Source organism: Grammomys surdaster, unplaced genomic scaffold (genome assembly GCF_004785775.1).
Source record: "Grammomys surdaster isolate TR1022 unplaced genomic scaffold, NIH_TR_1.0 213, whole genome shotgun sequence".
Taxonomy (NCBI): domain Eukaryota; kingdom Metazoa; phylum Chordata; class Mammalia; order Rodentia; family Muridae; genus Grammomys; species Grammomys surdaster.
This window is the reverse complement of record NW_021604658.1, coordinates 10,989,527-11,015,392: the sequence shown is the minus strand read 5'-3', so window position 1 is coordinate 11,015,392 and position 25,866 is coordinate 10,989,527. Positions and strand designations below refer to the sequence as shown.

General features: G+C 48.1%; 3 protein-coding genes across 3 annotated transcripts; 1 reads left to right on the top strand and 2 right to left on the bottom strand.

The window, feature by feature from the left end:
• Window positions 1-1,139: 1,139 nt before the first annotated feature.
• Window positions 1,140-6,705, bottom strand: Mrpl27 (mitochondrial ribosomal protein L27). Its single transcript, XM_028772374.1, has 4 exons — window positions 6,651-6,705; window positions 3,840-3,971; window positions 3,388-3,455; window positions 1,140-1,617 (listed from the first exon to the last, which is right to left on the bottom strand). The coding sequence occupies exons 1-4, from the start codon at window positions 6,685-6,687 to the stop codon at window positions 1,411-1,413; spliced, it is 444 nt and encodes a 147-aa protein (XP_028628207.1). The 5' UTR covers window positions 6,688-6,705; the 3' UTR covers window positions 1,140-1,410.
• A 91-nt stretch (window positions 6,706-6,796) lies between these two features.
• Eme1 (essential meiotic structure-specific endonuclease 1) lies at window positions 6,797-10,219 on the top strand. The gene is made up of 6 exons (XM_028772373.1): window positions 6,797-7,008; window positions 7,089-7,207; window positions 7,408-7,525; window positions 7,749-7,864; window positions 9,093-9,282; window positions 9,493-10,219. Exons 1-6 carry the CDS (start codon window positions 6,805-6,807, stop codon window positions 9,667-9,669), a joined length of 924 nt encoding a protein of 307 aa, XP_028628206.1. The 5' UTR covers window positions 6,797-6,804; the 3' UTR covers window positions 9,670-10,219.
• Window positions 9,897-25,516, bottom strand: Lrrc59 (leucine rich repeat containing 59). Its single transcript, XM_028772372.1, has 7 exons — window positions 25,204-25,516; window positions 23,049-23,108; window positions 20,315-20,473; window positions 20,008-20,112; window positions 16,287-16,359; window positions 13,709-13,882; window positions 9,897-11,827 (listed from the first exon to the last, which is right to left on the bottom strand). Exons 1-7 carry the CDS (start codon window positions 25,306-25,308, stop codon window positions 11,580-11,582), a joined length of 924 nt encoding a protein of 307 aa, XP_028628205.1. The 5' UTR covers window positions 25,309-25,516; the 3' UTR covers window positions 9,897-11,579.
• Between the last annotated feature and the right edge of the window lie 350 nt (window positions 25,517-25,866).

Genomic DNA, 25,866 nt, shown 5'->3' with positions numbered 1-25,866 from the left:
CACCAGACAGGGGATGGAGGGGTGAGGACAGAAAATGCTGTTCAGACTGACCCTCCAAAGGCCATCAGAGCTGTCGGGCACATGGAGCCAGTGGTCAGAAAGGAACGCACTCTCTTCCTCACCTAAGTGCTTCCCAGACATGCTGAGGGCCTGTTAGAGCAGGAGTGAGCAGATGGATACTGGGATGAAGTGTTAGGCCTCTACTTCCTTATAGGCTAACCCTGTATCCCAGGCTAACCCTATATCCAGGCTTGCCTTGGGTCCTAAGGCTTGCCTCCTCCCTATCTCTGTACCATGGGCCACCTACAGAGGTTCATCCAGGGAAAGGAGCAGACATGTAAATGAGAATCCTGTACTGCCTCCTCTAAGTGGGGGATGAAGTATGTGCTAGCATCCTGCAGCCAGGCAAGCGGTCTGATGACAGTGGAGGGGAAGATGTCAGAAGCTTGTAGAAACAAGAGCATGGTACCCTGGGCCATAGACTCATCAGTAAGAGCAAGGGAAGCTGGGTAGCAGTAGTGCATGACTTCCTTGCTCTCTCTACTTTTCTTGGTCATAATGGTGTCCCCAGAGAGGTAGCCTGTATGAGGCTGCCCAGGACCCACCAGGAAACCCTTGTTGGGCTTGTGTGCTCAACTGTTGGTCAAAACAACTGGGGCAGATTTTCCCAGCTGACTGCATAGTGCTTGGGCCCCTCAACTATCCAGTCCTCTAAGCCTTGGGTGCCCTGCAGAACTCAGCTTTTCCCATATAACTCTTATGAGGTGTCTGTTCAGTGCCCTTGGGCAGGACAAGGAAAAGGCTACAAAGCCCCTGGATATTGGAAAGTCCCACTTTGCCTCTGTGGGCAGACCCCAGGCCAGAAAAGCCGAAAAGTGACAGGCAATGGGTGACTCTGAAGAGCAGTGCAAAGGGTGTGTGTGCGCATGGGGTTAGAGGAGAGGAAAGGGCTAAAACCTTTGCCCTCTACTTCTTTCAACTGCCACCAAGCTATGAGCCCTCAAGGACACTGCTGCACTTTTACCCCACCATGGCTTGCTTACCCCTCAGGAAGCAGCCACCTGTGTACTGTCCCCCCCCCCCTCACACACACACACACACACATACTCTCTCTCTCTCTCTCTCTCTCTCTCTTTAAAAAAGTATTTATTTATTTTATGTATATGAGTACACTGTCACTGTCTTCAGACACACAAGAAGAGGGATCCCATTACAGATGGTTGTGAGCCACCATGTGGTTGTTGGGAATTGAACTCAGGACCTCTGGAAGATCAGTCAGTGCACTTAACCTCTGAGCCATCTCTCCAGCCTCTTCTGTGGAGATCTTGTCCTCACCCTGATCCTTGACTTCCATCATCACTTGATCCTGTGACCTGGGTTCCATCTCCATCCAGTGGTCTCAACAGGACTTCAAAGCATGTCTACTAGTTTGAAGGTTCCCTCAGGTTTGGCAGGAACCACGTGGACAAAAGTCTTGTAGAGCACAGCACCCTTGGGCAGACTAGTGATCAGACTCACAGCCTCCGAGTTTTTGGGATTGGGCACGTAGACGTCTTTTGTGTAGCGGACTACCCCCTCCTCCAGGGCATACAGGCACTTGTTCTTCCCAAGTCCCACCTGCAACACACAGACCTGGTCAGCTGGAGGAAGACAGCTGCTCTGTCCCTAGACCTTACGCCAGATTTCTCCTTCAGAGTAAAGCCTGGAGCAGAGGGGCAGGCCCTGAGAGGCCCCTCTCGGGTTTCTCTTTTCCACTGCTTGGCACTTCCTTGCCTCTGCTCCTTCACCAACTCCGTAAGAGAGGAGGGAAAAGAAACCCACCCTAGACTGCTAACAGCAGTAACATCAACACAGCTGCTCAGAAGCCACAGTGGACAGATCCTCAAGCCAGGCTCACACAAAGGTGCCACAAATCACTGCTCCTGACAGCAGCAGGCTTTGCTTACACTTACAAAGTTTAGGTTCCATAGAAAATACAGACCAAGGTTGTATGGGTACTAGCATATGTATGTACAACAATAAAGACGTCCCAGAACACTGATGCACAGCGCCTACTCACAGTTGAGTCCTGAGTTAAGTACTCTTTCATAGCTTACACAGAGAACTCATTTCTCTGTGCATTAGACAGATATAGTTCCTGCCCTATTTCGATGATAATATAGTTAAGTACTGTAATAAATAGTATATTTAATACAGATTTTAAAATTGCCTATACTTTTTTTTTCTTTTACAACTTGAAATTAGATGTATGGTAAAACTTGAGGGCTTGGAGAAGTGACTGTGTGGCTAGAAAACTTGCTGCTCTTCCAGAGGACCCAAGTGAGTTCCCAGCACCTACACAGCAGCTCACAACTGCCTGTAGCTCCAGCTCCGAACAATCCAACACTCTTTTTTTGTTTGTTTGTTTGTTTTTTGAGACAGGGTTTCTCTGTGTAGTTCTGGCTGTCCTGGAGACCAGGACCACTCTGTAGACCAGGCTGGCCTCAAACTCAGAAATCTACCTGCCTCTGCCTCACAAGTGCTGTGTTTAAACGCATGCACCACTATACTTGTCTTTGATGTTTACAATTTGAATTTTATGTACACAGGTGTTTTGCCTGAATGCATGTCCGTGTACCACTTGCATGTCTGTTACCATCAAAGACAGAAGTGGGTGTTAGATCCCTAGAACTGGAGTTACAGATGGTTATAAGTTAGTATGTGGGTGCTAGGAATTGAACCCAGGTGGTTTTAACTGTTGAGCTTTCTCCGTGCCCCTCTAATTTCTTTCTTTCTTTCTTTCTTTTGGTCTTTTGAGACAGGGTTTCTCTGTATAGCCCTGGCTGTCCTGAAACTTGCTCTGTAGACCAGGCTGTGCAGAGATCTGCCTGCCCCTGCCTCCCCAAGTGCTGGGAATAAAGGTGTACCCCACCATGCCCATTTGATGTTGTTTTTAAGGGAAGGAAAAGTATTCATTGAATCTAATTCTGGCTAAATAAAAATATTTCTTCCTTTGGAGTCATAAAAGGGGAAATGTCTATTAAAATTAAAAATTGATAAAAAAAAAAAAAACCCGAAAGACATATGTATCTGTAAGAAGTCCGGCACTTTCAGAAGATAACTATATTTAAACCATATTATTTCTACGTCCTCAGGCAGCTGCAAGTGCTCATACATCATTTGATTTAACTTTCTTTCATTTTCTATGGAGGAGAAAAATGAGACCAGGGCATGCTATGATCTGATGGTAGGCAATTTCAGCTTTAAATAGGGTTGCACTACTCTCTGAGCCTCTGGCATTTCAACCATAAAACAGAGATGACATCTACCTCACAGTGACAAGACATGCGCATGAAAAGGTTGCCCTAGGAAAGACAAGAAAAGGGGAGAGGGAACAGAGCAACTCACATGGGCGCCTGGGTGCCATCTAAACTGACGTTGGGTGCCAAGGATGTTGCCAGCATGAACGTAGTGACCTAGAAGAGAAGTCCACAGTGAGCCGACTCTGCGCCAGTATTCACAGAAGCCCAGCAAAATGCTGAGAAGTCGTGACAGCCCAAGGGTCCCCACGAACCCCCTAGCCTGCTTCTGGATGGACCTCTGAGACGGTCCTACATAAATAGCGCCTGACCCCACCCAGCAGATTCTTTTTTGGTTGCATGACTAAGAAACTGCAATTCACTGGGGCCCCTGCTCCTCCCTGGGTCTCACCTACCCCTTTACTGTGGGGACAAGTGCTACAGTGAACTGCGGAGATACAGGTGAGTGAGGCGCCTAAGTGGCATTGCAGCTCTTCTAAGAAAGGGCAAAGCAGCGCTGTAGAATGCGGCTGGAAAACAGAAGCAAAGGCACACCCTCACCTTCCATTTTCTTGATGCCATAGTGTTTGCCTCGTGACTTCCCACCAAGGTTCTTAGAGCTGCCACCTGTCTTCTTGGATGCGTGTCTGACAGCAAGTGCCGTCGGTGCTGTGGGACTCAGCAGGGCTGTCACTGCAGAGAAAGCAGAAGCACTGCTCAGAGAGGCTCCCAAATACGGCGCACTTTCTTTGTCTCTATGGACCATTTGCTAAGCTGAGAAGCAGCAAGGGAGATGAGAAAAAAATGAAAGATGTGTGAAAGGAACAGAAATGCTAAGTGTGCGGTGTTCAGGGAATGCCTGGGCAGGGAGCAATTCATCCCTGAAATTGGCCCAGAGGTAAGCATGGTATGGGGAGGTGGGGTGGTGGTGGGAGTGGCGGTGGTGTGTATATCAGGGAGAGCAGGCAGTGAGCATAAACAGGAGGAGAAAACAGCCTGTGCTCTGGCTCCTGACACATTCAGTCCAGCTGAGCAGAAACAAACAGCACAGAACCAGATGAAGTGGACACCAGACAGCAGCCTGCTTCAAAGATTCACAGTTTCCACCCAAGACTACGAGGCATGCAGGGCTTCTGCTTCAGCCTCAGTTACCAGTGTCTTAGCTAGCCACTCACCCATCAGAAGGTGGCTCCCTCAGGAAACTAGCCATTTCACAAAGGACTTTTCTTCCCAGAGCCCATAAGCAGATGTCCAACCAAGATCAGCATTAATCTGACCTCTCTGCTCATCATCCCAAAGGACTCAACAACATGTATTTTAAAAGGATTCATGATGTGGGAGACATTGAAGGGGATAGAGATGATCAAAATACACCGAATACATACGTGGAATCCTCAAAGATCAAATGCAAATACTTTAAAAACAGAGTTATAAAGTGCACACTAATGGGGCCTGAGAGATGGCTCAGAGGTTAGCAGCAGTGGCTCGTGCGGAGGATCACGGTTCAGTTTCTAGCGCTTTTGTAGTGGTTCACAGCCATCTGTAACTCCACTTCCAGGGGATCCAATGGCCTTTTCTTACCTCTGCTGGTACCAAGTATGACGTGTGATATGCATATATACACACAGGCAAAACATTCATACGCATAAAATAAAATTCAGGCTAACATGAGCAGTTGGCTGTCTTAGGTCTCTAAACAGAGTTATAGGATCTTAGGATAGTGTCAGCACATTCAGAGATGCTTTACGGGTATTTGGAACATAAGCTCATAGTACTGGCTACTTAGGTTTCTCAAATTCCCATGACAACAGAAAGTTACTGGGATATAAGACTAGAGATAAGCAGGGTATGGTAGCACACACCAGCTTTTGATCCCACCACTTGGGAGGCAGAGGCAGGCATATCTCTGTGGCATGAAGGCCAGTCTGGTCTACAGGGTGAGTTCTCAGACAGCCAGGACTACATAGTGATACAGTGTCTCAAAACAAACATCACACAAACAAACAAACAAACAAAAAAAAAACCTTATGGAGACATGTTCAATGTCCAGCAGTGGAAGGAAATCTTCCTAACTTGAATCCCCCCCCCCTCCCATAGCCCACACAGGCCTTGAACTTGCAATCCTCAGGTCTATACCTCACTTATAACCTGAGGTTACAGACATGCACTTCCTGGCTTCATTCACTGACTTACTGGTGACTGGCATTTTGCTTTGCCTACATTATTTCATTCATAAATGTTTGCTCTTGTGAAAAACAAGAATCTACAGATTACTTTTCTTCCCTCATTGTACAGAACAGTAAGACTTGTGGAATCTATCTTCAGAACAAACAGATGTCACATTCACCCACTACCCTCCAGGTTCTCTACCATCACCTCTAATATCTTGGCTAAATTATCCTACATCAAGCTTTTCAGATGGTTTTCTGTGTAGGTTAATTAATTATATTTATTTATAGCTTTTGAGACTGTGACCCAGACTGGCCTTGGGTCTGACACAATCCTCCTGCCTCAGGCTCTTAAGTGCAGGGATTACAGGTACCACCATTCCTGGTCCCACCTGGTTTCATTCTCATTTATTTATTTACACCAGCCTGCCTCCTCTTAATTGGCTCCTCAAAATGTAAAACTGGATCAAGTCACTTTCTTGCCTCTGTCTACACAGGGTTGGTTGGGTCTGTCTCTTTTAGGTCTTAACTGTTATCTCTTCAAGGAGACTTCCTTGATACCCTAATCTAAGAGAACACTATTCATGATTACAACTAAGTTACTCACGTGTTTATTGGCTGAACTTACAAGGTGTTAGAAATCAAGTGTATGCTGATACTTTGAGCAGTATCACATCAGACCCAAGCGTTGGTCATGGTCATAGACACCTGAAATATCAGCACTAAGACGGCAAACTACACAGTGAGAAAGTGAGGAAAGCAGCACTTGGGAGGCAGAGGCAGGTGGATTTCTGAGTTCGAGGCCAGCCTGGTCTACAGAGTGAGTTCCAGGACAGTCAGGGCTACACAGAGAAACCCTGTCTCAAAGAAACAAAAACAAAACAAAAAGTGAGGAAAGGAAAAAAGCTAAATCCTGAATTACTCGATTAAATTTTTTGAACTTAGTTTTCATATATGAAGGGAGTCACATAAACCCAGAGGGGACAAGGCGTCTGGAGTAACTATCCACCAACAGGCTTCCATCCTGCACTACCACCCTCCGCACAGCACCGCCCACCACGTGTCACGTGATCGGAGACAGTTGACTTCCAAAGGTCCCGAGCCCCACACTGCCTCCCCGTATCTAGTGTCCACCATGGGCTCCAGTTTCCATCTCCCAGCCTCTCTAATGTTTCACCCCAAAACAGCCACAGTGCTGAGCTACCTGCTGCCCGCGTCCTCAGCGTAAGCGCCGCCGCCATGTTTGCTTCACATTCACTTCCAGGCTGGAAAGTCTGCTTCCGCTACCGGGATCGATCTACTTCCGGGTCCTGCGTACAATTCAAAGAGTGGCGGGAGCAGTAGCAGTGCTTTTACAGATGGAAGGTGGGGGCCAGCTCCTGGGAGCACTGCAGGCCATGGAGTGCAGCTGCGTGATTGAAGCTCAGGCCGTACCTCGAAGTATCACTTGGAGGAGGAGGACAGAGCTGGTAGAGGATGGAGATGACTGGGTGGAAGAGCCAACAATCCTGGTGTTGGTCCTGGCAGAGGTCTTCATGTCCATGGTCTACAACTTAAAGCAGGTGTGCGGGGTCAGGCATGGAATGGTGCCAGCCTCTACCTGAGGAGCCAATGTTAATGCCCTTTCTGCCACTTCATGCAGGGAAGTCCTGGCAGCACTGAGAAAGGAAAGGAGACACTTCGGGGCTTTGTAACTGATATCACAGCAAGGACAGGCAAAGCATTGTCACTGGTAATTGTGGACCAGGAGAAATGCTTCAGGTATGGATGTGCCCTAAAGATAGAGGTCTTAAAGGGACAGCTCATGGGTTTTCAAGGGGGAAGATTATTCCCCTTGGCTACAAGGCATTTTGCAAGATGGTGTCCCTGACAAGCAATGGGATATGCTGGTCAGTTGTCCTGCAACACTTCTGCCTGGGCTCAGTTTGGGGCTTTTCTTCTGATTTCCCCCTTTGCTCCAGGGCTCAGAATCCCCAGAGAAGGAAATCAGGAATGGCAAATAAACAGGCCAAAGGGAAGCATCAGCAGAGACAAGAGTCTAGCACAAGGCTCATGGTGTCCAGGGTAGACATGGAAGAGGTAAGAAGTTCCTATAGCCCTGCTCAGGTGAGTGTCACTGGTTATCTAGGTAGGTCTCTGAGACGGAATAAAAGGCTCACTAGTACTGCTGTCTGCCTTGGACTGAGTAAGAAAACTGGGTGAATGGAGTCAAGAGGTATAGGAGCTTCAGTAATCATCGAGATGACTTCCAAACAGTCCAGCCATTCTTGCAGTCAGTCCATTGTTGCCTTTGGGTTTCTAGGCACTGGTGGATCTGCAGCTATATACAGAAGCCCAGGCTCGGGTCGTGCAGAGCTGGAAAGAGCTGGCTGACTTTGCGTGTGCATTTACAAAGGCTGTGGCTGAAGCACCCTTCAAGTGAGTAACTTGCCAAGTCTCCCTTCACACCAGGTCTTGCTTTTCCCTTGCTTCTTGCTGCCAGAAAAAAAAATGTGCTGTTCTCCTAAACTCTGCCACCAGCCCAGTGTGTCTTTTGAGGCAGAAACCAATCTTATGCTGGAGATTCAGAGCAAGAGCCTCAAATCTAGGGGGCTGGAGAGATGGGTCAGTTGTTAAGAATACTTGCTGCTCTTGCACAGAACTCAAACTGTTCCTGGCACCCACATGGTAGTTCACAACTGTCGGTAACTTCATTTTTAAGGGCTTAACACCCTCTGCTGGCCTGTGAGGTCAAAAGTGATGCACATATATACATGAAGGCAAACATTCGTATACATAACATTAAAATGAAAATAAACCTTTAAAAAAAAAAGGTCTCTAATCCAACCCTTTATAAAAATATTTTCTTTAATGCAGATGCAAGTATATTCTATAAGTTGATGCTATTACCAGAATTCACTCAGATCAAATTTTCAGTGAACCTAGTCAGAATTAAAAACTAAGGGACCTCAGAGGAAACCTGTTTTATTTTATATTGAAGGAACTAAGACCTGAGATTGAGTTGTTTTAAGCTCCCAGCAAGTGAGAACCTGAAATAGATTTCAAATTGGCTAAACACACACACACACACACACACACACACACACACACACACACACGAGATGACATCAATACCTTCTCTAATAAAAAGGACTAGATGAAGGGGTTGTTTTTAACCTTTTTTGTGTGTGTATGTACACCTGTGAGAATATAGACAATAACTCTGGGTGCAGGTCCTTACTGGAGGATGCAGGCTTTGCCACTGCTTATGTAGGAATAATTGGCCTGTTTCCAGAGATCCTGTCTCCACATCCCATCTCACCGTAGGCTAGAGTTATAGATGCACCAAGCACTGTACCTACTCAATTATGCCCTCAGGCCCCATGCAATTTTATTTTCTTCTTTTCGTGTTTGGGTGTTTCACCTGCATGTGTCTGTGCACAATGTGTGTGCAGTGCCTGAGGGCAGAAGAGGGCATCAGATCCTCTGAAAATGGAGCAAGGTGGTAGTGAGTGCTGGCATCAAATCTGGTACTCTAGAGAGCAGTCAGGGCTCTTAACTGCTGAACCATCATCTCTCCAGCTCCACTAAATGCAATGTGTAAAGGAACCTGCGACCAAAACTGCTTGAGAACAAAGAGACTCAGACTGGCCCAATGCTCTTTCAGGAAGCTCCGGGATCAAGCCAACTTTTCCTTCTTCCTGGAGAAAGACTGGGCTGGAGGGATCAAAGTGGATCGGTCTGGTAGGGGACTTGCACTGATCTGGAGGCAGCAGATTCAGCAGCTGAACCGAGTCAGCTCAGAAATGGCCAGTGCTATTGTGGATGCCTATCCCTCACCACAGCTCCTGGTGCAGGTATGCTGCTATGGGTGACCTTGCCCTCCAGACATCCTTGAGGATGAGGGGCCAAGAATATAGGTCAGCAGTGTGGGTTGGCTGGCCTGAGAAAGGACAGGTTTTCCTGCCTGAACTTGACCTTTCTACCCTATCCTGTATCTGCCACCCTAACCAAGGGATGGCCACGGATGGGTGGTATGGTATTAAGAGGCCATTTATGGTTTCCAGGCTTATCAGCGGTGTTTTTCTGAGCAAGAACGCCAGAATCTGCTGGCTGACATACAGGTGCGACGTGGGGAAGGTGTGACAGCCACCTCCCGCCATGTTGGGCCAGAATTATCCAGGCGGATCTACCTTCAAATGACTACAGTGCAACCAGATCTCATCTTAGACAGTGTTGACTGATATCTCACCTTGGCAGGGCAGCATGGTACCTGACAGCAGAGGGGCCGGAAGTACCTCCTAGGTACAGCTAGGGAGCAAGTCTCCCAGCTCTGGGAACAGAGAAGGCTGAGACACTTGAAACTACCTCCACCAGCATTTACTGTTCCTCTCCCAGCAAGCACTGGTATGCCATTGACAGCCATCCCACCCCGTCCCAGTTGACCCTCACAGCACACAGGAGAAAGGCAGACCACTCAGACACGGATTTAATAATTGTAGAAATCCAAGAAATAAGCATCAAATCTCGAAGTCAGAGTGAACTCTTGCCTGCGGGTTGGCTCGACTATGCCCAGCCACTGAGCTGCCTCAACCAGCCAGAGAACTATGACGAGGCTGACTTCTGTTTTCATGATGTCACCATATGTAGTATGTATTTTGTCTCAATAAAGCATTTGTACCAATGGCTCTGGAGCTTGGAGGAAGACTAAAGGAATGTGTAGTGATGCTGAGCAAGGTGTGGACCTACGTGGCAGAACTATCTGGGGAGGAAAAAACAAAGGCCTTTCTTCCAGTGTCAGGACAGTTTTGAGTGGCAGACCTATCCAGATGGGCCACTAGGGCTACACTGTCTGAACTAAGACAGGTCCTTGCTCCTCTAGGGAAGAGCTTGCAACTGGGAGTTTTTAGCAAATAAGCACCGAGACACAGTTGTTTCTGATCCCTTCATGCAGCTGTTGTGAAGAGACAGGGCAAGGGGAGAATGCTTTCTTGAGCAGCAGGGAGGTGGGCAGTGCTGCCCTGGTTTGTGCTAATGTTTAGTTATGTATCACTGCAGCGCCACCGTGACTGATTCCCTTTGGCTCCCACTGTTCTATTCCTTCCTTCCCTTCTGTTACAGGTCCAGGATCAACTCTAAACCTGCTTCTGTAAAGTCAAGTTTCTAGGCTGCCTTTGAGGTATTTCATCACACCAAGTGCTAGTAGAGCAGTCACGGTGCGGCTGTGCAGAGATCTGCTCTGCTTCCAGGCCACCAGGGAGTTAATGCTCTGAAACTGAGGCAAGGAGCCCGGCCTGCTGCCATTTTGTGGAAGCCACTTAAGTTGAGGCAAAATTCCACAGAAGTTAGTTTCCCAGGACCCTGATGGTTTGAAGTCTGTTTGTGGGTGGTAAGACTGTCGATTATGAGAGATTCGAGTTAGCTGAGAAACTCCAGTGACCTCATCCTCTTGGGTATTATAAAGGAGGCCAAATGACATGAAAGAAAGGAAGAAAACTAGAATGAGAGCTGGGTTGTGCCTTAGACTAGCTTGAACACTGTGGGCAAGAAGTCATGGATGGCACCCCCTGCCTCAAAGTGTTACACTGGACCAAATGGCAGTGAACATAGTTCACAGCCAGACATTTTGGACACTGCTAAAATGTTTGACTGACTGAGATCTTTAAGGAAATGTATTACTTCACGCTCCCAGCTTAGGCTGGATTTACCTAAGTATTCCTAGTCCCCTAGTCCCCAATAACACACTGCCCCTGATCGATCTGTCCTGGTTACCCAGGGAAGAATGAAAGAAAGGGTTTGTGACATACAAAAGTATAAATGTAGTGACAGCTGACCATTTAGTAGAAAGGAACCTTGCCTTACACAGCTTTGTGTAACTAGAAAAGCCTATACCTTCTCTCTCCCCACCCCTAAGCCTATTCCTTTAGGCATGCAGGTAACTCTTCCTCCCCCCTCTCCATTTCTCCTCATTCCACCAGGGAACCCTGACTAAGGAACAGAGAAGTCCTACAAAGGGGAGATCTCAAGTACCAATCAGCAGCCATTTGATGATGGCAGGTAGGTCTGACGCTAAAAAGAGGTTGTGTCCAGCAGAACCCAATTCCATAGGAATCCAAGCTCCAAGGCTGGGAGGCAGCGGGTGCTGAGGATGGGCTCACTGCTGGGAGTCGGTCTGGAGGACCCACTGGAGGATCTCATGATGACGCAGGCCCTGGACGGCATTGTCGTAGATGGTGTTCACGCTGGTGCAGAGGGGCTGCTGCTGCAACCCTGTCACCCGGCATACAACCAGCCCTCCTGCTACACACAGCAGCAGCAGCAGCAGCAACACCTTCACCACAGCCCAGGAGCGAGTATGTTTTCGGGGTGGTGGCTTGCGAGGGCGAGAGCCAGACTTTGATTCTGGAGGGACAGAATACGTCAATTTGTGGAGACCAGTTGTACAGTCAGACCAAGCAGATTCACTTCCTTCTCAAGCCCTGAGCAGACAATTTAGGAACATCTAAATGAGAGCTAAATCCTCTCCTATTCAGAAATAGAAACAGTCTTCCCCACGGTCTCCAAGGACTACATTTGAAAATGGGATTTTGGCTGGGCGGTAGTGGTGGTGGTAGCATAGGTACATGCCTTTAATCTCAGCACTTGGGAAGCAAATGTAAGTAGATCTCTGAGTTCAAAGCCAGCCTGGTATACAAAGTGAGTTCCAGGACAGCCAGGGAGATATAAAAAAAACCCTGTTTGGATAAACCAAAAAAAAAAAAAAAAAAAAAGGGGGGGGGGCGGGCGGTGGGGGGTGTGGGGGAGTTCATTCTGCTTTTGTCTTGTAGCTCAGTCCTCAGGGTCTTCCATTCTCTTTGGTAACAGGGAGATGATTTGGGATCTTCAGAATCACAGGAGGTGTTCATCAGGAGTGTCCAAAAGGGATAGATTGCCACCCACTTGGGGAGATGGGTCCACATTACCAATATCACAAATGTCACTATTATATAATATGTATAAACTAGGTATGGTGGCACAGGTCTGTAATCCTAACATTTGGGAGCCTACACAGGAAGTCTGAGGACAGTCTGCAGCTGTCTCCAAAGGGGGCTGGGAGTGGGATGTATACACAAAGTCTTCAGCAAAATAATGCAAGTCTCTAAAAAAAGAAAAGACCTGCCAGTTATGGTAGCTCATGCCTATAATCCCAACACTCTGGAGGTTCAGGCAAGAGGATCGCAAACTGAAAGCTAGCCTAGGCTACAGTTCAAGACCTGTTTTCTCTCTTTTTTTTTTCGAGACAGGGTTTCTCTGTGTAGTCCTGGCTGTCCTGGAACTCACTCTGTAGACCAGGCTGGCCTCAGAAATCCACCTGCCTCAGCCTCCCAAGTGCTGGGATTAAAGGCGTGCGCCACCACCACCCGGCAAGACCTGTTCTCAAAAAACAAACTCAGGCTAAGACACACATATTATAAATGCAACCAGTGACAAACAAAATCATAGGTGACTGCTGTTTTCTAAGGTTAGTTTCTCTCTTTCTCTCTCACCTTCTCTCTCTCTCTCTCTGTCTCTCTCTCTCTCTGTATGTGTATGTGTGCCTGTCTGTCTGTCTCTCTTTCTCCTGTGATGAACATACTTTAATTTCCCTCTTCTCTTTTTTTTTTCTTTTTGAGACAGGTTCTCACTACAGCCCAGAGCCTGGCCTCAATTTATCATGTACGCAGTGTTCTGTTCACATATGTCTACATGTCAGAAGAGGGTACCAGATCTCATCATAGATGGTTGTGAGCTACCATGTGGTTGCTGGGAACTGAACTCGGGACCTCTGGAAGAGTAGTTAATGCTCTCAACCTCTGAACCATCTCTCCAGCTCCTGACCTCAAATTTATCCCTCCTGCCTCTACTTCAAGGTTACAAATATGTCACATGCCCAGCTTCCCACATTACATTTATAATGACAAAAACTTGACATTTTTAGGTTGAAAAAGGCAAAGGGAATTGGGTTTTGTTTGTTTTAGAAACAGGGTCTTACTATGTCTCTCCAGCTGTCCTGGAATCTGACATGTAGACCAAGCTGGCAGTGGCCTTCCTCCCTCTATCTCACTAGTACCTCCACGCCCACTTTAGGCAAGAGCTATGAGGGTTTTCTCACTTATTCTTCACCTGCCATACAGATCTAACCCCACCTTCAACAAACAAGCAGCGGTGACATGAGTCACTTGCTCAAGGCAAGGATCAATGGGCACAGAGACACAGACCATCACTCCACTCCTGCTGCACCCTGACAATGGCAAGCAAACTTACTTGGGGCCTGATTTGCTTCCTTCTTGGGCTTCTTCTCTTGCTCCCGCTTGGAAGCTTTCTGCGCATCATACTCCTTCCGCCGACGCTCCTTCTCCTCCGCCTTCTCCCGCTTCCGCAGCTCGCGCTCCTTGGCTTCCTTAGCCTGCTGCTTGGCCTCCCGCTTCTTCTCTGCCTCTACAACACAATATGCAGCCTTGACTCCCCACACACCCCAGCAGCCTGTCTGCCTGAGTGGTTACAGGATGGGTTCATCTGCCTTCACCCTAATGCCATGGATCACAAAGAAACTAGAGGAGGATTCAGGACTGCAGCACAGGTCTATAATCCTAGCACTTAGGGTGGAGGAGTTGCTGATCGTGTGTAGAATTATGAGTTGTAGGCTACTTTGGCCTATATAAGGAAAATCTGTATGAAACATATACTTCCAGCACTCAGGAAGCTAAGGAAGAGGATCGCCTGCTTCAGGCTACCCTCAGCTACACAGTGAGTACTTGGCCAGCTTAGGCCAAATAAGTTTCCCTTAAGAACAATGCTTCTCTCAGGGTTTGCTGAAGCTTATTAAGTGACTTCTGGCTATGGGTGTAATACAGGGTTACCTAAGAAAGGTATGGGTGGGCTGGCAAGATGGCTAAGTGGGGAAAGGCGCCCGCCCTCAAGCCCGGTGACCTGTTTTATGTGTAGGTCCCATATAGGAGGGAACAGCCTCCCACAAGCTGTCCTCTTACATCCACCGCATGTGTAGTGTTGGTACACACAGTAACTAATTAGAAGGCTGAAGGTGGGGGATCATAACATAAGCCTGGGAATTAGCGACAGGAGAACATCTCCTGTTCCCCAAAAAAGAACAAAAGTACACAGAAGGCAGAATCTTCCAGAACTTAGTCATAAAAGAAGATATAGCACAGGTATTGATAATATGGGATGAATGTGGAACAGGAGGAGGATGGTGAGGTGAGCTCATGTCAGATTACAGTCAGTGCAGTGTCTTTCTACAGAGTTACACCAACTTAGGTCAGGAAGATTCTACTCAATGCGAGATTTGCTATGGTTGGCTTTACAGCTCATGTGTGTTTCTATGTAGCATCCAACTGCCAAATTATTGGGTTCTATTTGCATTTTCAAATTAGTCATTTATAAGTCTGAAAAACATGTTTGCAAAGTCAGAATACCACAAAATGGTGGTTAAATGCCCTTTTAGGGCTTGAGAACCTAGGGAATCCATATGGAGCTGAAAAGTAACACCATCAAGACAGTAGCTTCCCTTGGAGCTGAAGAGATGGCTCAGTGGTTAAGAGCACTGACTGCTCTTCCAGAGGTTCTGAGTTCAATTCCCAGCAACCACATGGTGGCTCACAACCATCTGTCCTGGAACTCATGTAGACCAGGTTGGCCTCAAACTTAGAAATCCGCTTGCATCTGCCTCCCAAGTGCTGGGATTAAAGGTGTGCGCCACTACTGCCCGGCAAAAAAACTAACAGTTTTTATTAATTCTTTTAATTATAATCATCCCAATCTCTCTTAATGTCTCCCAGGTCTGCTTTCACCTTCTGGTCTCCACTCCAACCTCATGGCCTTTTTGTTATTGCTGTTGAGATGGGTTCTTTGGTTTTGGTTTGGTTTGGTTTAGTTTTTTTGAGATAGGGTTTCTCTACATAGCCCTGGCTGTTCTGGAACTATAGTGAGTGTGTCCCAGCAAAACATTGCCTGAGCTGCGGTCTATATGCTGCCAAAGAAAGTATGTACGTGACTAACTTAATGTCATGCTTGCCTGTGACTAGCCTTGGTCACAGTAGGCCTGCTGGCCACCTCACTACCTTGGGATGCCATTCTAAAGTCAATGAAAAGCCAAGAAAGAATTTTAAACATACTGCTTCAAAAAGATCCTGAGCTGAGAGGTGGAAGGCAGTTCCATAGAGATGGTGTAACTGAAGACAAGCCAGAAGGACTGTGGCTCCACAGAGTGATGGAAGAATTACACAGAGGGCTAGCAAACAGACTGAGAACAGCAAAATTCAAGGCATTTGTTCTACTTCAGGCTCGAAAACTTCAGCGTTGATGGTTTCCTACTATAGGGAAGGTTTCCTACTGAGGGGGTAAAAGGGAGGATGGGTCTACTTTAGTGATTTGTTTTGTTTGTGGGGGTTTATGGGTTTTTGATTGGTTGGTTCTTTGTTTATTTTGATTTTTGTTTTCTGAGATGAGGGTCTTGTTTTATAGCCCAGGCTACCCTTAAATTCAGTGATCTTCCTGCTCAGCCTGCCAAGTACTAGGATTATAGGTATGTGCCCACGCCTAGCTCCAGCCATGTTAAAGGTGCCTTTTTTACTATCAGAAGATGGCCACCTCAGAGCAGAGACATGAAAAGCAGTTGCTTGTCTGTAGAGAAGCCTGGATGGAGAAAGCCATCAGATAACCGGAGGGGGGGTGGGGTGGGGCACTCTACTGCCTTTGCCCACCACCCTGCCTCTCCAGCACCCTGCTACAGATCATGCCCCTGCCTCTCCAGCACCCTGCTACAGATCATGCTCCTCCTCACTGACTAAGAACACGGATGACAACTAGGAGGAGGGCCACCCACCTCGCTCCACTTCCAGCCGGCGCTGCCGCTCTCGTTCCTGATCTGCCTGCACGGCCTTCATGTGCTGTAAGACCTGCAGGAGAGAAGAGGCCAGATCTGAGCTACTGAGGTAGCAGCCTTCACAGCTCATGTTTGTTTGGGTCTCAAGAAAGAGACTGTTCATTTCAGGACTGCAGACTACCACAGGCCCTGACGGTGGGATAGAGCCAATGGAGATAATCCTAGCTTTGTATCTCAAACAGCAACCTACCTTGAAGAGCCACGTGGGTCCAGTTCATTAAGATTGTCAGGAAAAAAGCTTCCTATAAAACACCACCAACTAAAATCTGAAAATTTCTGTCACTCACATCAGCTGTACAGGAATGATATCACATAATCCACCCAGTGGCTCCCTCATCCCCAGGGAGACAGCAAGACTCCTTCCCCCATGCTCTCCTGACCTTCTCCTCGGCAGGCATAGGCCCTTCTTCCACTCATGTTCACATGCTGTAATTCCCTGTGGTCTGTTTGGGTTTCTTATAAATCATGATTGGTATTCAAGGCTGGCCTTACAACTGTGACAGTCCTGAAAGGCATGAGCTGGCACAGCTAAGCCATTTAATTCCTTGCTACCTTTCTGTCATAAGTTCCATCAAAAGCAGGAACTATTTTGTTCATAGGTAAGTGGCCAGGTGTGACTGGTTGGAGGCACTGACCAGATTTCTACTTCAAAAGGAAGAAAATCAAGACAGACTGTTGTGCCCAGGACACACAGCAGAAAGTAGCACAACTGAGACCTGAGCAGAGGCCCTCTGAGCAGAAGACAGGTCAAAGAGAAAGGCCCAAACACTACCCACTTGTAGTCAGCACCCAGTGCCCCAAATTCTCAGGCTAAACTCAATGATCTCTAACCGAAAGTCACAAATACTCTCAGTGTGGACACAGAGGAGCCAGGATCCTTTAATCTTTTCTGTTTGTTTTCACAGAGCTTCTACATGTTAAACACATGCTTAGAAGCTGGTATTCCATGGATATAACTCAGAGCCCCTGGCAATCCAAACTATCACACTGTGTGATCTCAGAAAGCCATTCAACTCTCCAAGCCAATTTTCTGATCTGGAAGCCAGAGATAACATATGCTTCTCGGCCTACTGTGGTAACTTGCTCTGGCTACTCAGCATAGTCGGCAGCATGACAGGCACTCAATAAACACTGCTGCCGAAACATACCGTCTTCACTACATGAGTAAGGAGAAAGCTTCAACTGAAAGACAGCACAAGGACCCAACCCCCAGGACAGTATTCAAGTATAATCCATGTCTTAGAAACTTCAAGCACACACTCATCCGAAGAGTGGCTCGACAGCCGGCCTACAAAACCCTCGCCCACTGCTTGGTTTGAAGCCACAAACTAACCCAGGACTTGAAGCTGCCAGTACCTCTCAAGGGAATCCAACTTATAAAAATGGCTACCCAACAAGGAACTGCAGGCCCTGGAGGATGGGCGGACATAATGGTGAGGAGAGCCCAAAACCGTGCAAAGCTCCATCTAGTGAGACGGACAAACTGGACACTAAACACAACTGGGCTCAGCAGACTGCCAGAAGGCAAGCTCCTAGGAGCTTGTTGCTTTAGAAACTTCTGTCCTTATTCTGACTCTCCCAGGCCACTCTTCTCCAATGCCTGGAGGTATGCTGCCACTTCAGGCGGTTGTGCCAAGGATTATGGCTTCAGTTACCACAGATGCAATGCATGGCACTACCTGGAACAAGTCTGGAGGAAATGTGTGATCAGAAGGGACCTCTGCACTAAATACAAACTATCTCTGTAGCCATAGGCTATGAAATATCAATGGGTATCAGTGGAGACCAGGCTGGCTTCGAACACATTGGGGTTCAAAGTAGCCAAGAGTGGCTTTGAGTTTCTGATCCTTCTGCTTCGTCATCAGTGCTGGGACTGTGGCCTTGGCTTTATGCTGTCCTAGAGATCTCAAACCCAGAGCTTCATGCACACCCAGCAAGTACTGCACCACAGTCCCCTCTGGACAGATCAGCCCCACAGTCTCCCATTATCTGCTGAATGGAGAGAGAACGATGCGTGCACTGAGACGTCACAGGATGGAAAAAGGAAACACCCTCTTCCCAGGGTCATGAAGGAAGACCCATGTGAAGCATGCAGGGCAGAGGAAGCAGCAGCCACTGTCAACCTTCAAAACTGAGACTGCGCATCAATGCCAGATTTCACAGGATTGATTTCATGAGCCATGTGAGCTTTGGCTTCCTATGTTGGCTTAACTGGTTGGCCGTGTTACTTCTGAGCTTGGTGTCTGATAACAAAGAGCACCAATGGTGAGACTATATAAGCTCTGAGTGGGTAAGGGGGAAGGCCATGGCTTTTGAGCTTCACAGAGGAGACCCTCGCAATATTTAGCTTACACCAACTGTAGTAAAGCTAAGACTGTCTGGTTCCCACAGCCCCCAGACATAGTCCAGGAAGCCATGAGGTGCTTAGCTGAAGCAGTAATCTGTTCCCGTGCTGGGGTGGGAGTTACTGAGGGCACAGTGCTGCTCTTAACAAGTAAGGTAAGTCAGCATCACGGCAACCCACCACCAGAAAGGTCTGCCTTGCAGAAATGCCCCACTTGTAAGGACATGTCTGTCAATAGTTATAAACGTCTAAACCTGCGGGTTCATGTGTGTGAGTATACATGCCTGGGGAGGCCACATAGGAAACCTCCCTCGAGCAGCCAATGTGGGTGCTGAAAATCAAACTTGGGTGTTCCAAGAGAACAGCATTCGCTCCTAACCGCTCAGCATCTCGGTCCCTTCTCTAGCCTCTTAATCCATTTCACAAAGGTTTATTTATTTTGTGAGGTGAGGAGAGGAGTTGGGAATGGGCCAAGCTGGTGTGCATGTGGAGGCCAGTAGACAACTCAGAGGAGTCGGTCCTTCCGTCTGGGATTCAGTTCATCAGGCTTGATGCTAAGTGCCTTTATCCATTGATCCTCCTTGCTGGCCTTCAATCTTAGCATTTTTACCGGGTAACTTGCTACATCAAAAGGTCATAGCCTTTAACCCTCTTGTCCTAGTAAAACTGTCAGGGTTGAAGGAAGGTTTAATTGGTAAAAAAGCTTGCCTGTAAGCATGTAGCCCTGAGTTCCATCCCCAACATAAAATCACTGAGCATGGTGGCACACACTGGTAATCCCAGTGCTACTGAGGTGGGAACATCTCTGGGTCTCACTGGCCAGCCAATCTAGCCTAACTGGTCAATGACAAACCCTTTCACAAAATGTGAATAGCATTCCTCAGGATGCAACCAGTGTTGTCCTCTGGCCACCACACACATACATAAATTTAAAATCTAGTTAATAAAGAGGCTGGAGAGATGGCTCAGCAGTTAACAGCACTTGCTGCTCTTACAGAGGAACTGGGTTCAGTTCCCAGCACCCACATCAGGCAGCTCACAGCTGCTCATAACTCTAGGTCCAGGGAATCCAATGCCCTCTTATAGCCTATGTGAGTACCAATGTGTATGGTACACATGAACTCATGCAGACACACATACGCAAATCTTTTAAAATAAAAATAAATACTAAGTAACCACAGCAACACAGACCTCTCCCTGTTAGGCTCACCTCACCTAGACCTGGAGCTGTGGGTACCCTGGGAGAATAAACAAGAAGAGGGAGAAGCAAGTCCCAGGGGAGAATGTGAGGGAGACCCCTGGGAGTTGCACACTTACCTTGTTTGCACACTGCTTACATTGCTTCTCATCCAAGCAATCACCTGCCACCTTGGCCAGGACAGGATCCAGGGGATTGTCCTTCAGATCCAGCCACTTCAGATTCTACAGGGATGGAAAAAAGAGGCTGGCTAAGCCTGAGTTTACACAGTCCCTCAAGGCAGAACAGAAGGTGCTAGAAGAAAACTGTTCTACCTAAGAACAGCTGAAGGCCAACAAGGTGGCGTTTCTGGTCCCTCCCCCTCCCCCGCTCCCAGAGTCCCTGAGCCCTTGACCACATTTGGCTGTGCAACCCAGCAAATACTACCTTGAGCTGAGCAAAGCTGACAGGCAGGGTGACCAGCCTGTTGTTGAGGAGATCCAAATGCTGAAGGTTAACCAGGCGACCAAAGTCTGCGGGCAGCTGCTGCAGCTTGTTCTTACTGAGGTCCAGCTTTACCAGGTGCGTGAGGCCACAGAAATCCGACTACGACACAGAGAAAGGAGACTTAGGCCCAGGGACTTTGGTATAAAGGTGTAGAAACCCCCAAGTCAAGAGTACCTGTGTGTAAATCCCAACTGCACCTCTTGCCATCTATCTCTCTTCAAATGACAATGAAGAGGACACTTGCTATTCCTGGAGGTATTAAGACAAGCTTGTAAGCCGGGCAGTGGTGGCGCACGCCTTTAATCCCAGCACTAAGGAGGCAGAGGCAGGTGGATTTCTAAGTTCGAGGCCAGCCTGGTCTACAGAGTGAGTTCCAGGACAGCCAGGACTACACAGAGAAACCCTGTCTCAAAAAACAAAAACAAAACAAAAAGACAAGCTTGTAAAACAGCTTAGCAGAAAATTATCATTAGAAATGCATACAACTCACTCAGGAGGCAGAGGCAGGCAGATCTCTGGGAGTTCTAGGCTAATCTGGTCTACAGAGGGAGTTCCAGGACAGTCAGAGCTGTTTCATTTAAAAAAAAAAAAAAAAAAAATTGTGCTACCTTCCTCTTGTTAGAACTTGAGCTCACGTTCCACACTGCTACTGCAGTGATGCAGGGCCCTTCCTGTCCTCCCACAGTGCCCTGCCTTCATCCTTTATAAGATTTCTCACTAGACATAGTGGTATATACTTGTGCTGCTACCTACTTGGGAGGCTGGTGCAGTTAGAAGCTAGCCTGGGCAGAATAACAAAACTTCATCTCAAACAGCAACAGGACAGGTGTAGCTCAGTGGTGAGTGACCGCTGAGCATGCAAGAAGCCCAAAGCTCAATTCCTAGCTCCATACCCACAAAAACTGTGCAGAGCTTAACCACGAGACTCCTAGGGTCAATGTTTACCCCCAATATCCTCCAAGAAAAGAAAAATACATATGCCCGTTTTTATAAAAAGGGCCAGTACATGAGTACTAAGTCTTGGTCTTTGTTTTTTGTAACACCTAGCACAGTACTTCCCACTGGTGCTCAATGAGTATTAGAATAAATAACTAAGCCCAGGACCTATCTACTCAAACAGGCTCATTCTTGGCACAGAACAAAATATCCCTGACATTAACCTTGGCTAACACCCATCTGTCAGTGACAATACCACTCAGCTAATGAGGCACTGTTCGTGCTCTGTGGGGACTAATAAACACCATTGGGTCTGTGCTGCACAGTGAAAGGAAAGTTGTTAGATCAGACCACGGAACAGACTCAGAAAGGTACACTAAGAAGCTGAGTGACTGCTGGGCACAGCAGACATCAGGTGTGGAGCTGCAAGGAGCTGCTACCCTTCTTTAATTAGATAGAGAATACCTCCTGGAACAGAAACTATTTTTAATGAGCTGTGGGAAGACGATGCTGTTGACAATAAGAGAAGCCCAGGAGAACCCTTAGAGAGGTGGGCTAATGAGTCAATGAAGAAACTACTAACTTCTGAACTCCACCCCTGAGACTGAGCCCAACAGGAGGCTACCCTGGAATCTAGCAATGCAAGGCTGGCCATAGTACAGAGCAAGAGGCACACTGACAGCATAAAAAGGCCTGATAAGGAAGGAGCACAGCTACTGAGGAGGGTGGCCTTTGCTCAAGAGAGGACCAGTGGCTGAAGGAATCCAATGCCCTCAGAGATGAACTAACAGCCAGGTGCTATTACGCCTGTAACCGCAGCACTCAGGAGGCAGAGGCCAGCCTCGGGCACACAGTGAAACACTGTCCCCAGAGAAAACGAGAGCTGGGAGAAGCTCTGCTAGAGGTCGGGTGAGGAGGAGGGGAGGCAGCACCTGAGCAGGATAAATTATACGTTATACTGAAGAAAGAAAAGATTCCAAAACAACAAAAGGACTTGATACACATTAGGAATGCACCAAAACAAGGGAAAATTTTCAAGTAATTCGAGTCCTTGTTTAGGGGGATGAAGGCAGGATAGTCCCATCAGACCACAGTCTTTCTTGTTCCTCACTGAAGATACGTGGGACCCAGCGTGTGACTCAGGCTTGAACTCCCAGCTCCTGGGAAGTTAACATAAGAGGACTACCTGGGCCACAGTTTATAATATCTCAAAGCAAATCAACAATAACAAACAAACCAAACAAACCAAAACACATGCCAGGCATGGCAGTACACACATGGCAGTACACAGTCCCAACACTTGAGAGACTGAAGCAGGAAGATTAGGGTTTTCAAATTCCAGCCTGGGCTATTTAAAACCTGGTCACAACACAACATGCCAGGGATGGGGGACTCACTGTCCCATAGCATGTAGAGCAAACTGACACAATGGTCTCCATCTCCCTTATGCAAGAGAAATAAACTACTTTTGTCAAAAGACTAAAATAAAGCAGAGAAAAGAGGAGCCCAGCACGTGCTTTAGCCAGCACATTGCTGGCTTTACTTTTCTATGGCCTGACTCTCCTGCTGTTCTAAAGACTGTCCTTCTGAGGTAAGCCACCCTCCTCCACCTGTCCCCACCGATATCCTCCGAGTCAGCTGGACCCTGTAGACCTATCCTGAAGTTACACTTTATGCCCCGTCTTGCCCCGGCCACAGGGAGGACATTCGGGGCTCCAGTGCAATGTGCTAGTCTTACCGGTAGAGTACTCAGTTTATTGCAGGACAGATCCAACACGGTGGCCTTAGGAAGTGCAGCCTAGAAAAAGAGAAGAGAAAAACATGTCAAACCAACACCTGGAATGATTCAATGACATTTGCTAATGAAGCATTTTCCAGAGAATATTCCCACAATTAGCAAAGGTCTTTGAAAACAATACAGGGCAGGAAGGCAGGGAAGCACATGCCTGTGACCCCAGTACTCAGAATGCAAGAGGATGTCAAGCCAAATCTAACTTCTGCTTCATATTAAGACCTTAAGAGCTGGCAGTGGTGGCACACGCCTTTAATCCCAGCACTTGGGAGGCAGAGGCAGGCGGATTTCTGAGTTCGAGGCCAGCCTGGTCTACAGAGTGAGTTCCAGGACAGCCAGGGCTACACAGAGGAACCCTGTCTTGAAAAACAAACAAACAAAAAAAGACCTTGAGGAGGAAAGTATAATGTTCTTGGGGATAAGATGGAAAAAGTCAGTCAATTAAGATCTAGGGAAGACTGCAAAAGGAGGGGTTTGACTATAGAGTGTCCAAGGAAAACCATCCTTTAAAAGCCCCCAGGGCACTTGAAGTTTTCTCTAGTGCCCCGTTATTTGGTTTCAGGGCAGGAACTGGGTCTAATAAAGCGCTTCGGTTTGACTCATTTGTTCAGGGCTCTGTCCACCAACACGTGTGGGGACTGAGTGCCTTCTCTGGGGAGGGCTCTGGCTAGAGAACACTAGCGTGAGGGCAAGACCCTCATAGCCTGTCTCTATTTCTCAGTGGTGTCCAGGACTAGAGAGGCTCTGCAGAACTGACCCTTTCTGCTCCCTAATGACAGGACCATAAGGACCACATGCCTGGAAGAAGTGGTTCCAGATAGCTTTCCTCGGTCAGGCTCAAGCAAATTTGGCCGTCTTCTGGAGAAAGAGAGTGGACATGCAGTCAAGGATCCAAGGCTGTCCAAATCTCAGAGGTAAGTCTGACCGCCATAAGAAGTTCTGGATGCCACCTCAGGCAGAACAGTAGCTATGTCCATCTGCTACCTTCCAAGTATTTGCAGTATGACTGTAATACTCCTAAGTGTATAAGATCGGAACCACTAACACCATCTTTTTTTTGTTTTGTTTTGTTTTTCAAGACAGGGTTTCTCTGTGTAGCCCTGGGTGTCCTGGAACTCACTCTGTAGACCAGGCTGGCCTCGAACTCAGAAATCCACCTGCCTCTGCCTCCCAAGTGCCGGGATTAAAAGCATGTGCCACCACTGCCTGGAAGAAATCTAGACACAAAGGTTGGTTAGTTAACTTGCCAAGGACATTTAGTTATTGAGCAATGGAGCTGGGATATGAACTGGGCAAGCCATTCAAACCACCATACTACACAACCACAAAGGGGTCGGGCAGGGGCTGGGGGGCGGATTAGGCCAAATGCCAAGGGCAAAAATAATACTGTAATGGCAATAAGGAAAGTGCAGGTCATCCAAAGTGAAGCTAACATGAGACGTTAGAGCTAGAGAGTACAGAGTTGAGTAAGCACTGATATAGACCAGAGTTCCATGTGCAACAAATGAAGTGTGTAATGTCCCTAGGGCCTCAGGCTTCCAAATGGGATTGGGGGTGGAGGGGGGATGAAGGGTGGGGCGCAATTCCGGACAGTTTCAGAGCAGCTGGGAAGAGACCTTGCCAGTCCTGCAGAGAAATTTCACTTTCTTCAAGGAGGGCCGCCTCCAAGCTGTGACAGCCAGCTGGGATTGCTGGCTTCTTAGAAAAGCTGGGTTCGGCGCCACACCCAGGTCTATCTGGAGGCCTACTTCCCGGGACCAGGTCATTCATTCATCCTCAAACATATCCAGCAACCCTTCTCGCGGGTTTCCACTTTGAGGCCCAGCACGAAGCTGGACGTTGTGAGAGCTTCCAAAACCAGGGTAAATTCATTACTGGTCCCTAAAAAAGCCCAGGATCGGGTAGGTAGAGCTACCGTATCTTCTGGAACTGTGCCAAAGTGACACGTGTACATCGCAGTAAGAACACTGGGACCGACCGCAGCCTCCCTGGAGACCTAGTTTTTAAAGATCGGGAAACTGAGGCTTAGGAGAGGGGCCTGCCCGCGTGGGGCCGGCGTCAGGAGTTGGTGGGCTCCCGGGGCTCCTGGGGTCGTACTGACCAGCTCCTTGACGGGGACCTCATTCAGGTCGCTGAGGCTCAGGTCCAGCTCATTGCCGTCCAGCTTGTCGCGGAGGTTCCCGCCCTTGCTACCGGCCTTGGTCATGATGACGCCGGCTAAGCGGGTCCCTGCTCCCGGTTTCCGACGGGCAGGAGAGAGGGCTGAGAGGCCGCTCGTGGGCTCAGCGGATTCGCACCCAACGGACCACGCCTGCGCCTTAAGCCGCCGCCGCCGCTGCTGCGAGGCCTCCGACGCCCGTCCACTCGCACTCCCAACCCAGGGCCCCGCTCCCACCGGTGCCGCCGCGACGACGACCACTTCCGTGTCCACGTCACCTTCCGCGGCCACTGAGATGGGCCGGGCCAGAGAGGCCCAAGCGAGTGTCGGCGCGCCCTCTGCCGTCCAGGCTGGCGAACTGCAACTGTGGGCGCCACCTCCGGTGGGAGTTGAGTTGCTAGACGTGGCAGTCCGGAGACATCTGGAGCAGAAAGGACAGAAACTGCACTTTACATGACCTGGGTTTGCATCCCTCATGAGATCATCCCTATCCTCTGGATTAGGAGCCAACTCTGAAGGTGTCCTCCAAAATTTCTCCTAGTTCTCTTCTAAATCCGGTTACTGTAAATTTCCTCTTTCCCTCTCTTTGCTTCAGCCTTCAGCCCT